Source organism: Ochotona princeps, chromosome 21 (assembly GCF_030435755.1).
Source record: "Ochotona princeps isolate mOchPri1 chromosome 21, mOchPri1.hap1, whole genome shotgun sequence".
Lineage (NCBI taxonomy): Eukaryota > Metazoa > Chordata > Mammalia > Lagomorpha > Ochotonidae > Ochotona > Ochotona princeps.
The window spans coordinates 4,116,831-4,139,500 of NC_080852.1; the positions used below are offsets into that span (position 1 = coordinate 4,116,831).

Consider the following 22,670-nt stretch of genomic DNA (forward strand, 5'->3'; position numbering starts at 1 on the left):
GGCTCATGCTAAGGGGTAGAGTGCTGCAGCCTAGCCCAGCCTGCCCAGAACCCCATCCCAGCCCTAATGTGAGCTGTCGAATGTTGCACCCCAACCCAGCCTGGCCTACACCTGTCCTGACTGCACTTGCCAGACGGTGTTGCAGGCTGGCCCAGCCCAGCCCACCCTCAGACCTGACCAACAAGAATGCTGATGAGTACCTTGGTCCAGCTGGCCTGGACTGCTTCCAGCCCCGATTCTTGCGTTCACCAGCTCATGATACAAATTTTCATGAATTTTTTGAAGATTCCTCATCAAACTCAATTTCTATCTTGCGTGTTTCATTCCTCTTCTCACTCTGTTAGTGTCCAGGACAGTCCCTCACTGCCAGGTTTCAGACGAACCAACCTCACAGTGGCGGATCCTGCATGTACGGGCAAGAGTTGTCCAATGGCACCGTGACCCCTTGGTTAGTGGGATGAGAGGCTCTGAGACCTCAGCCTCCATGTCCCTCTCCCACCAGCAAGACAGCTAATGACTCTGTCCTGAGCAGCAACACATCTAAATATACTCTGTTCTTCCTCACTTTTAAGTGGCAAGTGCAGGGTCCCCTCATGATGGGAACCCATAGTCCCAGCAGATCTGCCTTTGTGTTACTGACAGGCTCTTCTGGGGCACCGAGTGTGGCCCTGGCAGGCACTGGCGGCTGCTCTGTGGGTCATAGTGTTGTGGCTTAGCCAGAAGTCTGGGGACAGTGGCTGTCTGGGATCCAGCAGTTTCCCTGTCACAGGGTCTTTCCTTGCCCCATGGGAGTCCAAAGGGCTGGTGCTTTGCCTCTATTTTCTGGAGGGCTTGGGCTTGTTATCCTAACAAGACACCCATTTTTCCAAGTTCAGTAACTCACATCTTCTTAATTGATACTGATCACTTTCTCCTTCTGCAACATTTTCTTGTTGCTCAGCACTGTCCACTAACGGCCTTCTGCTGTCTCTAATGGTCTTCTAATGAACAGCTCCATGCTTAGTGTAACTTCATTTCCTCAAAGATCTATTGACTTTCATTTGAGAGGAGAGAGATCTCCCATTTGCTGTTTCACTCCCCAAATGGTCAGAGCAGCTGGAACTGGGCTGGTAGGAAGCCAGAAGCCAGTAGTTTCCTCCAGGTCTCCCACAAGTATGGGGTTCAGGGAGTTGGGCCATGCCCTGATGCCCTCCCAAGTCACCAGCGGGGAGTTGAATCAGAAATGCAGTAGCTGGAATCGAACTTGCATGGAGTTGGCTCACAGGCTGGAGGCATAAAGCCTGTTAAAAATGCACAGCAAGGCCCCCAGGTGGAGGCAATGCGCGAAGCCTCAGGGAGTCTAAGAGGTCTGAAGGCTCCTGCTGGGAGTGGCTGATGGGAAAGAACTCAAGCGCATGAGCACGTGGCTCAGGCTCAGTTCCAAGGACCTTGGGTGGGCTGTGAGAGGGGCAGTGTGTGGGGATGAGGAGAGAGCTTTCTTCCAGATGCTCCTGCTGTGCCCTTTGGAAAACATCTGGCTGGGGCCAATGTTTACCGACTCCTTACAAAGACCTGGGAAACCTGGCACGGAAGGCCGAAGGGAACATAACAAAAGGCAGGCAAATTTTTCAGACAGGCACAAGAAAATAAAAGATGAAGGTACATCACAGAGTTCAAAGAAAATGGAATTAAAACCACACACTTCCCAAAAATTTTTGGAAAGTGCTCTCATATTTATGAGCGGTACTGTAAGAATTCCCAAGTTGGCAAAAACAAAACTACCTCTAACTAAGGTGCGAATGTGAAATCCTGTCTTCGGCCCAAGGGGGGGATGGGGGTGGGGAGACCCTGTGGCTTCCTCATAACAGGAATTGTTTGGGGAAAGCCAAGCATTGGGAGCAGGGTTAACATTGGCTTTCCAAGCTGTCATGAATGGCTGCAATTATATGAAATTAATTTTAACCTTAAGGCAATACCACTAGCCAAGTAAGGAAAGGAATATTACTCATTTTCCGCCTGAACAATTTATTACAACACAAACGCTATTTTCCGGGAAGGATACAGAGAGTAACCAACCTGAACCCATCTCAACTTGTTGTTAGTTGCAAAAATTTTTTGAGAGTAAGCCCATAGGGAAAGACTGTATGAAGCAGAGCTCTCCTAAGATAACGCACACAAACCAACAGAGTCTATTTAATAAAAATATTTAATGCTGCCAAAAAGTATAAAAATACAGTAGGAATGGCAGTACAATACAAAGTAATCGCTCCTAATTTATTTCTTTTACAACTTTCTACATTTCATACACGCATTAAAAAACATTGAACAGTACAGGAAATTAAAGGGTTCTGCAAGGTCTTCTGCTGGTGGGTGCTCCTCATTCCCTGGATGTAAGGTTTACTTTGTAAACAGACAACTGTGAGGCAATCTACAGGTTTTAGCAAGCCTCACTTCAGTTTCCGGAGTGGGTTTCAGGTCTTGCTTTGCACACCAATGGTTCAAAACTTAGAGCTGCAGAATATTCTCAAGTCATGAATACTTAGGTGTCTGTCAATCTTGGCCTAAAACATAAAATAAGAAGTCATCTATTCAATTCGTATTTACCAAACACACGGACGTACACAGACACACGCAAACATGAAAGGACTAACAGGAAACTAAAAAGGCAACCAAAAAAAAAAAAAATCAATTCAACATAATCACATTCAACCACACTAAGGGCTTCACTGGTACTGTGGCAAAACTACTCAAGTCCTTGATTTTCCAATTGAACGGGTGGTGTGAAGCTGACCCATGTTAAAGCACCATAATCCACATTCTTCTTCAAGAATTGCTAACTCTGAATGTTCAGGCCGTCCTGTCTTATTCAAGAAACGTTCTCCATGCGAGTGATCGACAGACAAACAGGTTTAAAAGAAAGGGATTAAAAAAAAACCAAAAAACAAAAAACACAAGGTACCCACAAGAATTCGGCAAGACTGTATGGTATGTGCTAGACTTACCAACACTTTGGAATTCAATGCAAAAGTCTAATCCAATTTGGACTTCCAATGTATAACACTGCTAAAAATATTACCAACGTAATGTCTGAACATAAAGTTGGCTTACAGCTTTAAGTCACAGATTGTTAACAGATGTTTGTGTCCTGAAGGAGAATCCTAACCATTACAGCTACAGAACTGCAGAGACATGATACTTAAGTTATTACTAATGTAAAAGAAAACACACACATAAAATAATTGACAGATTTATTACGTTTCATACCAAAAGGTAAAAATAAGTGTTAAACAACAGAGGGAAGAACTGTGCAAAGGCACTTATTAACCTTATTTCACAATGTATCTAAAGAACTACACTTTTGGGGAGGTTGATGGTGTTATCACTCTAACGCCTTTCACTACCACCACAAAACCCAAGTCTAAATACTCCTCACTACCCTATCTCCACATACACGCATAGCAGCGCACACCACAGCTACACATTTCGCCAAAACCTTCTAATGCTGAGAATTCGATTCCTTTCTGCCCCCTGGCTCCTTCCTACAGGAAGGTGCAACCATCCTGAGCGCTTCTGGAGTGTTGTCACTAGTCCATTTGGTTCTGAGGGTACAACGCTGATGGAGAAATGCCACGTCGCCAGAAAAGCATTCTGCTGAGGAGTCCCTGGAGCAAGAAAACCCTCCATGGACACCCATGACAGAGATCTCCACATCTGCGCCAAAGTGGTTGCAGATTCTGACTGCTACAAAACACGCAGTTCCTTCTCATGCATGCAGAAGGCCTGCTTTTTCAAACCCAGGAACTTCATGCGACCAGCCAAAAGGAATATGAATGGCTTGGATTACAGGCTGTTCTGATGTTCTGGTGTATTTTTGGTTGGAATTACAGTTCCAACTGTTTCACGCTTTTGTTTGAAAACAAAACAAGGCAGGGGTGATGGTTTGGCCCACGGGTCCAGACTCTGGTTAGGAAGCCCATGTTCCTTCAGGGTGCCTACATTTGACACATGGCCCTGCTCCCAATCCCAGCTTCCCCCACTAGTGCTCTGCCCGGGTGGCAGAGATGACTTAGGAGTGGGGTCTCTGTCTCCCATATGGGAGACCTACACTGAAGCCTTGGTGTCCGGTGTCAGCTCCCCAGCCTGCTGCAGGTGTTTAGGGAATGAGGATGTGCCATGAAAAGGCTGTCCTGAGCCCAGGCACACAGGGTACAGTGTTAAGTGTGCAGGGTCTGGACTGAGAACTTCTAGGAAGCTGACACAACCTGAGTTTCCTTCTGCCCAGGCATGTGGCCACATCCACATACCCAGGGAACAAGAGACAGCTCAATGTCCAGTATGTCTACTGTGTGGGTCTGCTGCTGCTATTACCACAGAAACACTGCTGGGAAAGACACACCTTTGAACAAATCAACCAGGGCCTGACAGGACAGCCCAGTGACTAAATCCTTGCCTTGCATTTGCCAGGATCCCATAGGGGCACTGGTTCTAATCCCAGCTGCTCCACTTCCCATCCGGCTCCCTGCTTGTGGCCTGGGAAAGCAGTGGAGGATGGTCTAAAGCCTTAGGACCTGCACCCATGTGGGAGACCTGGAAGAAACTTCTGGCTTCAGCTCAGCTCAGCTCTGGCTGTTGCAGCCACTTGGGGATTGAACCAGTAGATGGAAGATCTTTTACCTCCTTCTCTGTAAATCTGCCTTTACTATTAAAAAACAAACAAACAAACTTAGAACGCATCAATCAAATCTGAAAACACTGGGAGCAAAAGTCAGTGAAACAGGTCAACCCCAAGGTGAGTCATTCAGACAATCACCAAGACCTGTATTTTAGATCATTAAGATACAGTTCTAGGGCGGAGGGCATGGGGAGCGGATGCGGGAATCCGAGAGCCTATGAAACTGTGTCATAAAATGAAATAAAATAAATGAAAACAAACAAAAAAGACACAGTTTTAGCACAGAGCAACAGATTAGATTTCTCGTTTACGTATGAGAGTCCATGCGTTTATCACCTAAAATATCCAAGCCAGGGCTGGTGTTGTGGAGCCGCACGTGAGGCCATGCCTGATAGGGAGCCGATTCATGCATGCCTGGTCGCTCCATTTCTAATCCAACTCCCTGCTAATGGCCTGGGAAAAGCAAACAAAGATGGCCCACATACTTGGGCCCATGCCACCTACAGGGGAGACCCAGATGAAGCTCCTGGCTTCAGCCTGACCTAGTCCAGATAGAAGCTGTCTGTTTCTGTCTCTCTTTCGTGTAAATCAAATCTTTTAAAAAGCAAACAAACTAAAACAAAATACCAAACACCAAAACAGGGCCCGGCGTGGCAGTCTAGTGGCTTAAGTCCTCACCTTGAATGCACCAGGATCCTGTGTGGGCTCCGGTTCTAATCCCGGCAGCCCTGCTTCCCATCCAGCTCCCTGTAGTCAGCCTGGGAAAGCAAGGATGACCCAAAGCCTTGGAACCCTGCACCCGCGTGGGTGACCTGGAAGAGGCTCCTGGCTTCGAATCAGAGCAGCTCTGGCCATTGCGGCCACTTGGGGAGCGAATCATCGGACAGAAGGTCTGCCTCTCTGTCTTTCCTCCTCTCTGTATCAATCTGACCTTCCAATAAAACTAATGAAATCTTTTTTTAAAGGAACAATTTAAAAAACAAAAAACCAAAGTCAAATAAGGTCTTCTTGAAAGTAAAGGAGCCTTTATTAACTGTTATTAGATAGTTGAGAATGCATAACATACATAACCTTTTCTGCTATGTACCCAGCTCCAAACTTCGGAAAGAGGCATCCGGTACAGCCGGATGAAGGTTAGCCTTGACTTCCTCTCTGGGAGTGTGCAACAAATGCTATGTATACTATACACTATGTATATCCTACACTACACTATATATAATATAGCAGAGTATAATACACATATACAATTCTGTTTACTATTTACCTATACTTATAGATTTCTCTACATAGGGTATATATCTACATATATTTGGATCTTAGACTGCATTAAAAAGATTTTTAACAAAGTAACAATCAAGATGGACTAGATTTTTTCCACATGTACATCAGCAGGCAATTTGGACATGTAAGTGCTCATTACATATGCAATGGCCAACAAAAACATTCTAATATTGCCAGGTCCTGGTCTTTGCTTATATGGAGATAATTTTCTAAGAGAGACATGACCTAATTTTAGAAGATACTACACAAGATATTATCTCGTATAATAAAGATTTTTTTCAATGACAGCACCACGAAAGTAAAACCATGGTGTCTCAGGATGATTACCGCTTAATAGCAACACCTACCTCATAAGCTGGCTGTGGGGATTAACTAGGACAATATAGGAAAAGTGCTTAGCACGGTGCTTGGCACCTCGTAAAGGACCAATCCAGGAGAGCCACCATCGCCTTGAACTGATGCTGAAAGCAGAGAGGGAACTGAACATAAACCCAAGGAGTGTTCTTCGCTTTCAGCTATGTTTTACCTCCATGTATACTGGTCGAGCCATATCATCAATTCTAATGGACCAGCTACAAGTTACTTAGGAGTCAGAATCCGTGCTACTTGGCTCAGCAAAGCTCTTGTTAGAAGAAAATGACCAACAAGATTTTTTTTGTTTTTCATTTCCTTTCTTGTTCAAGAAACAAACTTGTTAGAAAATCTCTAAAATAAATGAAACAAATCTTTAAAAATGTATGAAGAGCCTGAAGGAGATATAGTTTTTATTTACTTATTTCTTTAGACACAAAACCATTAAGGTTCCCTGTCTTCCTCCAGCAGCTAGCAGAGAGCGCAGGACCAGGGACCCTGTCTGTGTCCACTGCTCTGACCCGCACACTGCATTTAAAGGCCAAGATGACAGCTGTGGGCACCACGACCCAACACCATGCGTCTGCACTAATTAGTACGTGGTGCCTACTCTACTTAACGCTCTAACACTTCCTTGGTCCACACCATGCGCACAGATCTGCTGGCAGTGGGAAGACACCTGACTCTCGAACAAAGTTCACCAATAGATTACTACATTGAACTTGACTTTTAAAAAACATAGCAACTAACACGTCCAGGAAGGACAACAGCAGACCAAAAGCAAAGCTGAAATGCTGGGTCCAGCACAGGTGCTGCGGCTATCCTTATCCACGTGTTTCCTGTAAGGAGGCTTTCCCTCTCGGTTTAAAGCACAGCCATCTTCCCTGGCAGCCTATGGCCTACCCACATCGGACTCGCACTGTTCACATACTGTAGTGTAGCGAAATCAACCAACGCCAAGTGAAATGAAAGATTTTAAACCAATACCATGCTAAAGCCAGAAGTTCTCAGTGCCTGAGTACATGCCTAATGCAGACGAAAAACGGCCCTCTTACCTCCTCTCCGGATCAAGGTCAGGTGACACAGTAATACTGAATCAGGACACAGGCACGTGTTATGTCAATCTTATTTAATGTGCAGTACCACCTACATCCTGCTTTCACACTGGCAGTACAAATGAACACATCGAATCAATACCAAATATCATATATACCAATGGTTTTCAAACTGCTTTTAAATGAGAAGTGCTCTGCATAAAATAATCAAGCCTTATGCAGAAATCCAATGTGTTGCAAGAAGCAATGCAGAGATGCTGTGGTTGGCAATGAAAGCTGCAGTCCTGCTGTCGCCCTGTGCCCCGCACAGAAACCCAGGAGCAGAGTTTGAAAACCACGGCAATGCCGGACACTGGAGATGCCTCTCAGCAAGTAAATCCGAGGCAACTATTTGAAGCCAAACAAGTCAAACATGAAGCGGAATGTTGGATACAGAGAAAGCTAGCACTCAAACCAGCAGAGAGACTCATTCGACAGCATGCTGTAACAAGAGCCATTCAGAAGCCAAAGGGACCAGGAAGGATTTGCATACGGCCTGCTTGTCACTGAAGTAGAAAGAACATGAAAACACTCTTGCTTCAAAACTTCACTCTGGTAAACCAAATTCATGGATCCTAAACTGTGGCTAACTTGCTTCGCAATTCCTAATTTATCAATTATAGATTAAGGGTAATGACATTGAAATCTTTCTGGAAAATGGACAGTATCATATCTCATTAACCCACAAGGAGAATTTTCCTTCAGAAATATTTTTATGAAAACTTTGATTAAAATAGGGAAAACTGTAGGACATAAAGGAAATGCAAATATGTAGTAGAAATGGCTTATTTAGAGCTCTAACTGGTTATATCAAACTTCTCTCCAGGAAAATGGGTTCAGTACAGTTGAATCAACATACAATTTATTTCATTATGGTAACAGATTTCAAGTTGAGCTTTTAAAAAGTACATTTAGCTACAAAATTAAGCTTAAATAGGTATTTATAAAATCTATTCACCCTGCAATGGTAGAGAATATAAAGTGTTGATGCCCATGTCAATAGTACATTGTACATTACACACAAGAATGTACAGGTCATTTTCTTTGCATTAGTAATGCAGATTGAACCACAATGTTTATTGCTTGTCTCGAGTGCAGGCTGAGATCCAGACAGCCTCCAAAAGCAAATCCTTGTGACAAAGGATCTGTCGGTGTTGGTCAGGTGAAACAGGTAGGAATACAGCTGCAAAATGGACCAGTTTGGAACAAACACCAGTGTCTTTATTTTGGGACTGAGGAACCTGCAGTGAAGAGTCCTGAGATGTTGGCCTGGGACTGCGGTAGCTCCTGGGGCTGAGGTCTAGCCTACTGCACCATTTGCTAACAAATTCTCTGTGGTTAACGCAGCACTGTCAGCTACCAGTGCAGAAGCTTACCTGGCAACACAAACTGTTTATTTATAGGGCATTTTGTTGAAAAAAGAGTGTCCAGCCAACCAGAGCGCCAACCAAAATGACTGACACAAACCCCATCTTAGTGATAATAGGCTGCCAATATAACCACCTTTTTCTTTTTCGTTCAGTCTCATTTAGCCTCTGTTTCATCTGCTGCACTTTCTGCGCCGTGGTGGCTTTTCTGTCCTCTCGAATGCGTTTCCGTAGAACACTGCGAACAGATAAAAACAAGTGAAGGGCAGTGTGTGTGCAGCAGGATTTGCACTCACACGGAAGGTCGCGCACAAACCCCAAACCCCTCCCCATCACTGTAGTTTTCATCTTACTGAAACTCGAATTCAAAAGGGAAAACGCCTCACATTCTAAATTGGCTCAGAGATGTACTCTTCATAACTCAGCAACATCTCCTGGCACAGTTTCAGTTAATTAGTAGTTGTTGTAGTAGGACCTGAAATATCAGCAAGGTACTTTCTTTCTTTTTTTTTAAAGATTTATTTATTTTTATTACAAAGTCAGATATACAGAGAGGAGGAGAGACAGAGAGGAAGCTCATCCATCCGATGATTCACTCCCTAAGTGAGCGCAATGGCCGGTGCTGCGCCAATCCGATGCCAGGAACCAGGAACCTCTTCCAGGTCTCCCACGCGGGTGCAGGGTCCCAAAGCTTTGGGCCATCCTCGACTGCTTTCCCAGGCCACAAGCAGGGAGCTGGATGGGAAGTGGAGCTGCCGGGATTAGAACCGGTGCCCATATGGGATCCCGGGGCGTTCAAGGCGAGGACTTTAGCCTCTAGGCTACGCCACTGGGCCCAGGTACTTGCTTTCTTGAAAGATGAATTGGTGATTGCTGGTTTTATTTATTTATTTATTTATTGCTAAGTAGCAAGCAGAAGACAAAAGATACTGGTCTCCCCCACATCTGATTGTCTTTGATAATTCACAAAGCCCCCTGACAAAGGCTATCTAATTATGATGGCTATTTATTCTTTCATTTGCCCACACATATTTCTAGCTCCTATTTTCCTACTCAATATAGAATTTTTATTTCAAAAGAAGCTCCTGACCACCAAGATACTAGGTCCTAAAATTATGTTTTAAAAAGGAGGCAAGTGAGCCCGGCATGATGGCCTAGTGGTTAAGGTCCTCGTCTTGCACGCGCCGGGATCCCATATGGGCGCCAGTTCTAACCCTGGCAGCTCCACTTCCCATCCAGCTCCCTGCCTGTGGCCTGGGAAAGCAGTCGAGGTCGACCCAAAGATTTGGGACCCTGCAAGAATACAGAACTTTGGGACTCCCCAAGAATACAGAAAGAAAGAAAGTGTGGGAGACCGGGAAGAGGCTCGTGGCTTCGGATTGGCTCAGCTCCAGCCGTTGCGGCCGCTTGGGGAGTGACTCATCGGACGGAAGATCTTCTTTCTCTCCTCTCTGTATTTTCGCCTTTCCAATAAAAATAAAATAAATCTTAAAAAAAAAAAAAAAAAGGAAGCAAATGTTAACAAGTAAATTAGTACTTCTTGCCTTTAAAGATAAAAGTAGAAAACTCCCAGGGGCTGGTGTCACAGTGCAGTGGGGTCACTCAGTGTCAGAGGCCCAGTTTGTCTGTGTCCAGGTTGCTGTGTTTTGATGCAGCTTCCTGCTAACGTGCCTGAGAAGGCAGCAGAAGATAGCCCAAGTACTTAGGCCCCCGACACCCATGTGGGAGAGCAGAATGTGGAGTTCTTGTCTCCTGGCTTCAGCCTGGCCCAGCCTCTCTACTGTCACCACTGAGGACTAAATCAGTGGATGGACGACCTCCCTCTTTGGCTTCCAAACAAATGATTAAATGATGTATTTTAAAAACAAAATCATCTCCTCTTTTTTACATAGTATCTGTATTATGGCAAAAGTCTAAATTTTCCTACCCCCAAATTAAACATTACTGTCACAGTAACTTTTGCTCTGAACAAATAGCTTGGTTAAAAGTCCTGAATATCTTTTTGCTCTCTACTACATTTAAGACACAACTTTTTTTTCTTGGTTAAAATGTTTACCATGAATCAACCATGAGGAACAATAATGAGAATAAGCCAGATGGTGGGGCGTGCCATCTTTGTGCACAGGATTAAAAAAATACTACAGTCAAGCATGGAAAGCAGGGAGTGGAGAACAGTTTCAGATGAAAGCAAACCGAAGAATTCTACCAACCAAATAGTATATGGATGATCGCTGACAAGATCCCAAATGAGTTTATTTTGAACAGCTGTAGAGACTAGGACCCTGAAAGCATCTGAACATTATGTGAACGCCTACACAATCAAGTACACTAAGATACACTGACAGTATATACTTTAAGCGTAATCAGCCAAGTATACTTTTCAGAAAATCGGAAAAATTTCTTTTTTTTTTAAGGAGGTTTTTTTTTTTTAAAGATTTATTTATTTTTTATTGCAAAGTCAGATATACAGAGAGGAGGAGAGACAGAGAGGAAGATCTTCCGTCCAATCATTCACTGCCCAAGTGAGCGCGATGGCCGGATCTGTGCCGATCTGTGCTGATCTGAAGCTAGGAGCCAGGAACTTCTTCCTGGTCTCCCACAAGGGTGCAGGGTCCCAATGCATTGGGCCGTCCTCGACTGCTTCCCCAGGCCACAAACAAGCAGGGAGCTAGATGGGAAGTGGAGCTGCCAGGATTAGAACCGGCGCCCATATGGGATCCTGGGGCGTTCAAGGCGAGTACTTTAGCCACTAGGCCACGTCGCCGGGCCCCAGAAAAATTTCCATGTGGCATCTACAAAAGAGGGTCCTTGAAGTGCTCACAGTAAAGTATGAAAAGCCTAGCATGGTTTTCAAAAAAATCCTTGCATCAAAATCTTTATTTTTAAATTCTACTTCTCATAAACCCTTTGAAGTACTATAGTATCAGGATGCCTTTTTGTTAAAAGATGTATTTATTTTTATTGTGAAGTCAGATATACACAGAGGAGGAGAGACAGAGAGGAAGCTCTTCTGTCTGATGATTCACTCCCCAACTGAGCGCAACGGCCAGTGCTGCGCCATGCCGAAGCCAGGAGTCAGGAACCAGGAGTTTCCTCCAGGTCTCCCCTGTGGGTGCAGGGTCCCAAGGCTTTGGGTTGTCCTTGACTGCTTTCCCAGGCCACAAGCAGGGAGCTGGATGGGAAGCGGGAGCTGCTGAAATTAGAACTGGTGTTATATGGGATCCCGGTGTGTTTAAGGCGAGGACTTTAGGCTCTAGGCCACGTAACCGGGCCCAGTATCAGGATATCTTTCTGCTATTTGTTCATTTATCTGAGTTTCTTTTAAAAGATTCATGTACTTGAAAGGCAGAGTCACAGACAGGGAGAGAAGTGATACTCCACGTGCTGGTTACCTTTCCAAAAGGCCAAAAGGGCTGAGACTGGACCTGGACTCCCCGCCTGCGTCTCCCATGTGGGTGGCAGAGGGCCCGCACTTGGGTCATCTTCTGTTACTTTCTCAGGTGCAATATCAAGGAGCAGGAATGGCAGTGGAGTAACTGGAATTCACACTAGTCTACAGGATGCTGGCTTAACCTGCAGTGACACAGTGCTGCTCTGCTCATTTCTTTAGTTATTGCTGGTGGCAATGTAGAACATGACTGGACAGTTTCTCAAAATGGTAAACAGAGAACTGTATCTACAAGTCACATCAAATCTGTCCAAAACTTATTAAAGATTAAAACAATCTTTAAACAAAAGTCAAGCACAGGGTTACCCAGAAAGCAGCAATGTTTCTTCCAGGTGTACACTCAAGGACAGCAGGGAGAACGGTACAAGACCCACCCCAGAGTCTGCTGCTCCCCAGGACTTTCTTCCTGTCCTAAAGAGTTTTTGCTCTTCTCTAAATTTGTTCCAATTGTGTTCCCCACAAAAATAGAAAACCTTCGCTTCCCTCTGGCCCCTCCATTTCTAACCTATTCAGTTCTCTCAGCTCTCAGGCTGCACTCTGCATGCCCTCCCTGCCTAAGGGCTCCACATCCACGGATTGAACTACAATGGATGAAATACGCAGGCGTTCTGTTCTTGTCATTATCCCCTAAACAGAGTAGGGCAACTGCATGATATTTATATTGTATTAGTTATTATGTGTAAGCTAGAGAGGATTTAAAAGCTACAGGAGGGAATGTGTGGGTTATATGCAAATATTACATGTTATATTATGAACTTGAACCTTCATGAATTTTGTTACATCTAGGAGTCCTGGAACAAACCCCGTGGACACCAAGGAACAGTATGTAATTATTCCTGGATGTCTGAATTTTGTCTGAATATCAGTTACTAAGACTTGTTAAAAGTATACCCAGAATTCACTCTTTGATCTGAAAACCTGGTATGAAAAATATGCACATATTTTCTAACGAATAAATCTGTGTTCAAGCCCAGGCTATCTATCCATCCATCCTGAAGTAGACAGGAAGTGTTAATCCTCCAAGAGTCTCTAACCTGCCTTTGCTAGGTGCCCAGAATCGTATCACCACATTCCATTGTATATGAAATCTTTAATATATTATTTTTGATTTTATGGCAGCATAGAGGTGATTAGAATTTGTATCTTGTATTTACAGTAACATCAATTGCCATATATGCTCAATATGATTAAATAATTATATCACAATGTGTAGTAACTGTGTAATAGAGACTTTCATCAAGATGTGAAGATACAATACTTCCAGATCAAAGATGGACTCCCAATGAAACTGTTAAATACATCCTGACAATAGGATGCTGGGCACTGTCATTGTCCATGCCCACAATGTCAGGATACACTTAAACAGCAGGATGATGGAATTAAGACTGCTTATGCAGGACTATACTACTGTAATAATATAGTGGAAATCAGTGGTGCAAGGGAGGGGATTTTGGGAGGGGGTAAAAGTAATCCCAGAGCCTATGGAATTGTATCATAAAATAAAAACTAAAATAAAAAAAACATAGATTACATGATTAGGCAGTTGGCACTTTAAATGCTATGTAAGAGTTTTAAATTTTTTCTTTTGGTATGCAGGGAAACTGGTTATGATTCTTGATAGGGTTGGGAACATATAACTTTTATCACTTAAAATACTGGAACAGAAAGTTAGTACTTTCCAAAAATGCAGTATTTAATTCAGGATTGAACTTAGAAACACAAAGGCATGATATCTTTCTATCCATCCATCCAACCATTTATCCATAAAAGGCAGAGACATCTTTCATCTACTGGTTTACTCCTCCAACTTCCTGTAACAGACACTGCTGGGCTGGGCTACAGCCAGCAGGCACAACCTGTCTCCTATGTGATGGCTGAACATCCACCACGGAGCCATACTCTGTGGGCTCCCAGATGAGTCAGCAGGAAGCTGGACTGGAAGCACAGCAAGGACTCACTGTGACATGGCTTGTGGGTGTCCCGAGTGGCACCTTAACTGCTGTGCCCAACACCCTCTGCCTTATGTAGTTTAAGAGCACTATTCTAGAGGATGGGTTATTACCAGTTTGTGATCCAACAAAATCTTTTGTCACTTAGCTGGGCCTAAGGAAATTATGTCTATGTAATACCCTGCCGACTGAGCCTAGCCAGGTTTTTTGGGGCATATTCACACAATTTAAACTACACAGAAAGTCTCCTGTGGACCCTTATCCATGGGCAATCCTATGGAATTTCTGGCAGACTCAGCAGACTTCTGCCAACACTTGCCTTGGCAGGCATGTTATATGATGTGCTAACAAGTGGGAGAAGAGGCTCAAGAATTTTCATATAGCCACACTGCCCTCCAATCTCAGTCATGTGGCTTTATGGGTTGTGTGATAACAAGCAATACTGGCTGTCAAATTAAGATTCCAGTTTCCACTCTGAAATACCTTATCATCCCAACAAAGCAAACACACACATAAATTTATTTACATATACAACATGCGCGTGTGAGTATGTGCAATTTATATATAATATGAACACATATAAAACTAGGTTAGAATATTCATAGCTAACTATTGGCAATTTCCAATAATTTCTATTCTATTCTTTAAAACATATTTTTTAGAACCCAATAACTGTTTTCACAACTAAGATTTGATCTTCAATTTGACAAACACCACTCTGGAGGATATTCAATTATGATGAAGACAAGAAAGCATTACCTTCTATTCTTTTGATGGCTGGAACTTAAGTCAAATTATATCTTGCTCTATGAGTACTTCTGATATAAAGCTAGCTATCAATATTAAAATTTATTGGAGAAAACAAGCATTTGGAATAGTGGTTAAGACAGCATCTGAGAGGTCTGCATCCCATATCCAAGTGTGTGAGCTCCAGTCAGCTCCCAAGTCCAGTCTCCTGCTGCCGTAGCAGGAAGCAGTACGGGAGTCTGGACTGACCTCCCAGCTCCTAGCTTTGGCCTGATCCAGATGCCATGCTGGGACAGGAACTTGTGAGAGTCAACCCATGAATGAGATTTTACTTTGTCTAAATCCTTCTGTTTCGCTTACTTTCAAATACAGAGGAATTTGGAAAAACCTATTGGGACTCAATGACAAAATCTGTAATGGTCTTCTGTGCACCTGACCCTAACCTTTCCTTCTCTGCCTATGTCATCCACAAGATGGTCTTTCAGTTAGCTCACTTTTTAGACACCTGACTTCTTTGTGGGGATGCTCCCTTTGCTTTCAAGCATACACCAGTCCCTCACAGGGAAGACAACAAGAGAAAAAATAACAAACCATGTGAACACATGCATGTACACATTAAGACACTCTACCATAGATCTGAATGGGGTTTAAATAACCTCTGTATACTCAAAGCTGGACAATGATGGAAAGGCACAGAAATTAGCCCAGTATGCTTGGGCCACTGTAACTCACATAGAAGACCCGGAAGGAACTCCTGGTTGTGGCCTGGCCTAACCTTGGCTATTGTGGCCATCTAGAGGGAGCCACAGGATAGAAGCCCTCTCTCATTCTCTCTTTCTCCTTGTCTCTCCTTGTAACTCTTTCAAATAAATACATAAATCTTAAGAAGTTACAATTTAAAGCTAAAAAGAGGATAAACAACTTTATACTTTCACTTATTCTACAAGTCATAAGCAGTAAGTAACACTGCTAAGCTGTGATGGATTCCGGAAATGAAACAACAGATCTACTATATGGCTTTTATAAAATTTCAGATACATAATTTTGATATAAGAAAAACACAAGAATGAAGCTATAAGGTCCAGGGGATGCTTATTTACTACCCCAACTCTCAATCTTAACAAACGACTTCAACAGGGAAATTCTTACGATTAAAAGTATATTTGAGTTCCTCCACCCCCCCAAAAAAAACCAAAATGATAAGTTATTCAGGGCCCGGCACAGCAGCCTAGTGGCTAAAGTCCTTGCCTTGCACATGCCAGAATCCCGTATGGGCTCCAGTTCATATCCTGATGGCCCCACTTCCCATCTAGCTCTCTGCTTGTGGCATGGGAAAGCAATTAAGGACGACCCAAAGCCTTGGGACCCTGCACCCGCGTGGGAGATTCAGAAGAAGTTTCTGGCTCCTGGATTTGGACCAGCTCAGCTCTGGCCGTTGCGCCACTTGGGGAGTGAATTAGTGAGTGGATGGAAGATCTTCCTCTCCTCCTCTTTGTATATCTGACTTTCCGACAAAAATTTAAAAAATAAGTCTTAAAAGTTATTCAGAGATTAAAAAAAGACATACATCTTAGAATGCCAGCTTTCTAATGTGCGTGTAACGTAATAACTACCGCCCTAGAAATACAGGTGCTTTTTTTTTTTTAATTACAAAAATCTTGGGATCAGCACTGTGGCACAGTGGGTTAAAAACCTCTATCTGCAGTGCCAGCAATCCATGTGAGTGCTGGGTCCACTTCCACGCAAGCTCCCTGTATACGCGCCTGGAAGGCAACGGAATACGGCCCAAGTCGCTGGGCCCCTGCATCCACATGGAAAACCGGGAGAGATTCTCAGGCTCCTAGCTTCAGGCTGGCCAGGCCATGCTTTTGTGGCCACCTGTGGAGTGAACCTGTGGATGTAACATCTCTCTCTCTCTCTCTCTAACTCAGCCTCTTAAATAGATAAATCTTAAAAACAAAACAAAACCCTTGTGAACGATTACACACTTACATGGATTAGCATGAAGAAAGTATAATATGGCACTTTATGTAATTTTCTTGGAAAATCGCTTTTTGCCTATAGTAATGGAATTAGTTAAACTCTTTTATAATTTTATTAGTAACTGTACAGGTGGCAAGTATTCAGATCACTTAGTTACCATATTTGTACACTTTAGCACCTGATCATAGTAACTTGTACTCTGTACTTTTTCAACATTATTTATAAACAGAAGCTTTATTTCTTTATAAACAGAAGTTCATTTATTTTTCAACTTGTTTATAAAATCGCCTTTTTCGTACAACTCAAAAAATTTTTGAGAATATGTAACATCTACTATCTAAATATTAATTCAACAGACAACTAATCCACATTGCTTCCTGTCCACTGAATTCTTAAAGTAAAAAGCCTCGTCTTCTACGGCACGTACTACCAAGAAGCATACCTCTCACTGTCGTCCACAGCTTCTTGAGTTTTAGATGAAAGCCCTGTACATCGGTCCCCTGCTAGCTTCGCTTCTTCTAGACCTATTCGGCTCCCATTGTACCTTTCAGTCACTGTTTTGTTTGACGAATGATCAAAAGCAGGAGATACATCTTCCTTTGAGAGTTCTTTCCACCGTTTCTAAAGAGGGAAGAGAAATGAGAAAATAGTGCACATGCTAAAATTTTGGCATCCCTTAAATAAACAATTTTTGAATTGAAATTCTATATTCAAGTTTGAAGAGAATCCTCTAATGCTGAACCATGAATGAAAAACAGTAAGGTATTTCATCATACCACAGTACTTTTTAAAACTATGCCTAAATTTAATAAAAAACGAATCATTTCATTATTGATGTATGTCAGCACATATCTGAATATAACTTTAATAAAAGTCTAGTGGCCTTTTACCTCTTTGAGACAAACTATGACCTCACTAAAATTCAGTTAGTAAGAAGTTAGATTTGTGCTCAACTCGTCATACACCCTAATGCATGGTGTGCCATGTGGAGTAGCAACAGCCCAGCCCTTGGATGTGATCCGCTACCTTCCTGTTCTTGTTCCTGCCCAGTGCAGGGGGACTCAACAGTGAGATGTTTGGGCAGGTCCTAGTCATGCCAATTGGGTTGTCCCTCCAGGAATACCAGCAACTCCAGAATGCCAGCACACCACTAGGCTGGGCAAACAGCTTCTCAGGCATGCCTGAACTTCAGAGGGGGTGATCACAAAAAGTGGGAATCATACAAAGACAAATGTCAGGTTTTCTCTGAAAGAGGATGTTATCCCCCTCCTGGGTGACTTACAGTGATTTAAGATACGGCCTGGGAGGAGCTCAATGCATGTCCGACATGTTAAGTTACTTTTGCTTCACCACCACTTCCTAGTAACAGAGGCAAAGAAGAGGTACAAAGGGTCTCTGTATCCCTGGAGGCGGAAGTTACCATTGGCCAGGCCAGAGAGAGAAAAGAAACACAAACCAGGAGTACGTTTTCTCCACTGCTATGAGGGCTGGGAACCCAACAGCCATCCATACCCTGGAAGTCAGCAGTGGCAGAGAGGCAGAGCAGGGCAGGCAAGGGCTTTCATGACTTATGACTTTGACACTGACCCAAATTACTTGCTGTGGACAAGGGCAGTCCCCTTTGAGGACACCACCATGGAAACAAGCTATCTTGGATCAAGTAAACAAAGAAAATGCTACTAGACTAACTAAGCAGAATAATGACTTTGAATGAACAGAGTTGTAACTCTGGAACTTAGAAAACATTCATGTCCTGGATGAACTACTTATATACAAAATCATGCCATTAAAAGCAACACTTGCATATTTAATTTCTAAAATTCCTGGAAAACTCACTCATTTCCTAGATAAACTAATTTCTAATGTACCCCATTATTATCATATAACAGAGGAATGAAAAAAGCATTTTACCAGCCCCACCTTTCCCAGAAATGGCTATTTTACTTCACTGCATAATAAACATTTGTTTTATATCAGCTAATTTACAAAACACTCAGAGTGTGAAATTGTGTACTCTGTTGCGCCTGGAAGATGGCAGATAGTGACAAGCACAATTTGTGCAATGTGGCCGGAGTACAGGGACCATGGACGCCAGGGGAAAGACATGAGGCTGTACAGGAAGCTGACCTCTACCTGAGGAATCCAGCCCGTAGTCACGGAACACCAGACCATGCACCGAGGAATGGGACATTTTCACTCTCAATGACTGTGTCAATCTTCTTCCTTTTGTCTCAAACTTCACAACTGGAAAGGCATTACTATTACACCCCTTGCACAGAGATTTTAGGCCACTTGCCTAAGGTTGTGTAGCAAGAGCAGGGCAAAATTTAACCCAGATGGTTGGCGTTGACAATCTTGTAATCCCTCATAATGCTGTATGTCTCTGAAAAGCTCAACAATTTCAGACACAGGATAAAGACAGCACCCAATAAAAATGTTCAGCTGCCTCCACAATTTATGTTGGTCGAGTTTTGAAGTTTCCATTTTTTACTGAGACCCAGTTATAGCAACTTGGCCTTGCTCTTGGACAACACTCAACAATGTCAATGAACAAGAACATCCCAAAATCAAGCCTCACTGGACCACTTCCCAGAACATGCGGAAAATTCAGCATTTGTCAACAAGAAAGGCTCTCAGCAAAGTGGTAGGATGGAGGGAGTTGTTTAACGGTAGTGAGCCTTCAAAAAATTGACTCTGCCATGTCTGTGTGCAGCAAACCTATTGTATCTACTCTTCTCTGATACAAAAGTGAGCAGGCAGTCATGAGTCACCTATTGCAGCTCGTCACCACACAAGAGTGAAGCCAAGGGATCTGACTGCACTAAATAACAGTTTCCCATGAGTTCCCATGTGGAAGTCTGGCATGGTTTCACCTTTCCAAAGCTGTACTCATACTGCAGCGCACTCCATGTGTGGCAACGCCCACTCAGTCTGTAGTCCCCTGTCCATCTAGTTCTCCCACTAAAGAAATCACCTTCAAGACTGTGAAGCGATGCGATGAAACTTGAAAAACAGTGACATTTGTTAGAAGTTTATCATTTAACATTTAGTATCTTATTAATAGGATCAGATTATTAACTTTAGATCCTACAACATCAGTCTGAATTGCTGAACTAGATTATTCCACCCAGGCTGTCCAGTCCTGACACTGGGAGTTTGCCAATGAACATGTGGCAATACCAGCAACTATCTTAGGTATTTATGCCTCAAAGTGTATCAGAGGACAATCACAAATTACGTAAATTTACAAAGGTAGGTCAGGTCATTGCAAATTTCCTGTGGAATGTATGCCACATGACTATAATTATATACATACACACACACATTAATTAAGATACAATCACTGTATGGGTGGGTGTTTGTGGAGATGTTGGGGGCCAGCTACTGCTTTTGCCTACCAACTTCCTTTTAGCAGAGTGGTTGGAGAACTGGCTATTGTTTCTGACCTACCCGTGTGCTAACACGCCTGGGAAGCACAGGACGACAGTCCAAGCACTTGGTTCCTGCCACCCATGTGGAAGAACAGAATGGAGCTGGGGGCACTGGCCTTGACCTGGTCCATCAGGCGACTGCAGGTATTTGAACAGCCAACCAGCAAATGGAATGTATAACCACCTCCCACCCTTGGTTTCTGCCTCTGCCTTTCAAATAAATCAATTGAAAACAAACAAAACAAAACAATAATAATTTTAAAAACCCACACACAATCACTTTTGATTATTGTTACAGGTTCCTATTCTCTTTACATTCATGTATGTAAGAAATCATATTACAGAAATTAACGTAAATTAGTATCCCTCATAATGCTGCTGGAATGCCTCATCTGAGTCCTAAGTCCTCTGCCTCCCGGATATCTTCCTGCAGTTGGTCATGGCTAAGTGCTGCCTCTACAGGAGACCTGAACAAAATTCTGGAAACCTGACTTTGGCCTGTTTCAGCCTTGGATGTTGAAGGAATCTGGGGACTGAACGAGTGGGTGGAAGATGTCTAGCCCTCTCTGTTATTCTTTCAAATAAACAAATATTTTTTAAAAGATTAAAAGTATTATCATTAATAACTCTATACTGACAAATCTGGTCATCTGGATGAAATAAATTTCTTCAAACTGTCATGGATTTCCACACTAACAGAGCAACTTCACATCTTTGAAATAGGCACAGAAACTTTAGGACTTGCGACTTCAAAGGACGTTATTGCAGACTGCTATTCTAAAACAAGGTTTCAGTATAGGAGTGTTCAATGATATATATGTGAACTACTTTATTTAATATCTTCTCAAACTAAAAAGAGCATAAGATTATCATTTCTTAAATTACTGAAATATTTCATAGCTTTTTTGCACTAAGTCTTTAAAATCTGGTATACAGTTTAAACACCAAGCACAACCTCCCCCCTCCTTTTTTTTTTAAAGATTTATTTGTTTTTATTTCAAAGGCAGAATCTGCAGAGGGGGAGGAGCCAGGCAGATCTTCCAACTAGTGGTTCTCTCCCCAAATTACAGCAATGGCTGAAGCTAGGCCAGTAGCCTAGCCAGGGGTTTCTTCCAGGTCTCCCATGTGGGTACAGGGATCCAAGCACTTGGGCCATTTCCTGCTGCTTTCCCAGGTCATAAGCAAGGAACCAGATGTTAAGCAGAGCAGCGAGGATATGAATGGGAACCCATATGGGATGCTGGTGCTTGCAGAAACTTAGCCTGCTATACCACAAGCTGGCTCCGATTCAGGTACATCTTAAGTAAAGGCATATTTCAAATACCTAGTAACACATGTAATTAATGGCTACTGTACCAGTAAAGTTTGAAGAGCAGAAAATAAACAGAAAGTATCTCCAGAGCATATGCATCAAAGCAGTGCACAGTGTTTGGAGAAAAAAAAAAGGTACTTTAAAAATAAACATCCATATAGGTAAACACACATGTCCAGAACATCCCTTCAAAATCCATGCTGAAACCCAACCTGCAATGTGCTAGGACGAAGAGGTAGGGCCCCGGGGCCAGTGCTGTGGTGTACATCCCAACCAGGGGTGCCACTGCAGTCCCTGCCTACTTCCCGTGCAGCTCCCTTGATGGCCTGCCACAAGCAGGGAGGATGGCCCAAGTGTCTGGGCCCTTGCCACCCCAGTGGAAAACCTGCCGGAAACTCCTGGCCCCCGTCGTGACCATCTCAGCAGTGGACTAGCAGATTGAAGATCTTTGTCTCTTTCTCTTTCTACAGCTCTACCTTTTAAAGAAAATCTTAAATAAAAAAAAAAAAAAAAAAGAAAAAGAAATGAGGCCTTTAGGGTCATGAGCACTCCTCTTATAAACAGGATGAATGCCCTAGTAGGGGGGTGCCTGAGGACACGAAGAAGGCACCATCTTTGGGGAGTGAACTCACAGCAGACACAGTAGCTGGGTTCTGAAGTGGGATTTTGAATTTCATGGGTTAGTTTTCCAAACAGTTGTTCTGGCAAGGTAATTTCATGCTTTATCATTAAATTTCTTCTCTAATGCTTTGTAAAGATAGGGGGAAAAATCTTACAATGATTTATTTATTTCTCGCAATACAGATTTATCAGCATAGGGGATCAAACCTCCTCCTTCCTTCTCTTCCCTATGGGGGAAGAAAAACCTTTAAAACTTTAAAAATAGCATTGATAAATATCATATGAAATCTGACCAACCACAACAAAGTTATAACTAAATAGAATAGCTTAAGAATATTTAAATTTGTCTTTGAAATGCATAAAACAACTCATTTTATTTATTATATCATGATATCATGACTTTGATGGTCTACTCTAGGTTATACAAGAAAGCTT

General features: G+C 43.0%; 1 protein-coding gene across 2 annotated transcripts in view; it reads right to left on the bottom strand.

Annotated features, from left to right (window-relative positions):
- Window positions 1-2,167: 2,167 nt before the first annotated feature.
- Window positions 2,168-22,670, bottom strand: part of PTPN2 (protein tyrosine phosphatase non-receptor type 2) — a 102,447-nt gene continuing 81,944 nt past the window's right edge. The window contains exons 8-10 of one of the 2 annotated variants that reach the window (XM_058678417.1): window positions 17,314-17,492; window positions 8,881-8,982; window positions 2,168-2,540 (exon numbers count right to left, since the gene is read on the bottom strand). In XM_058678417.1, coding sequence (XP_058534400.1) covers window positions 2,519-2,540; window positions 8,881-8,982; window positions 17,314-17,492 — 303 coding nt within the window. In that variant the 3' untranslated portion in view covers window positions 2,168-2,518. Of the gene's footprint in view, window positions 2,541-8,701; window positions 8,983-17,313; window positions 17,493-22,670 lie in introns of those variants that run through there. The other variant, XM_058678416.1, reaches the window with a different exon arrangement.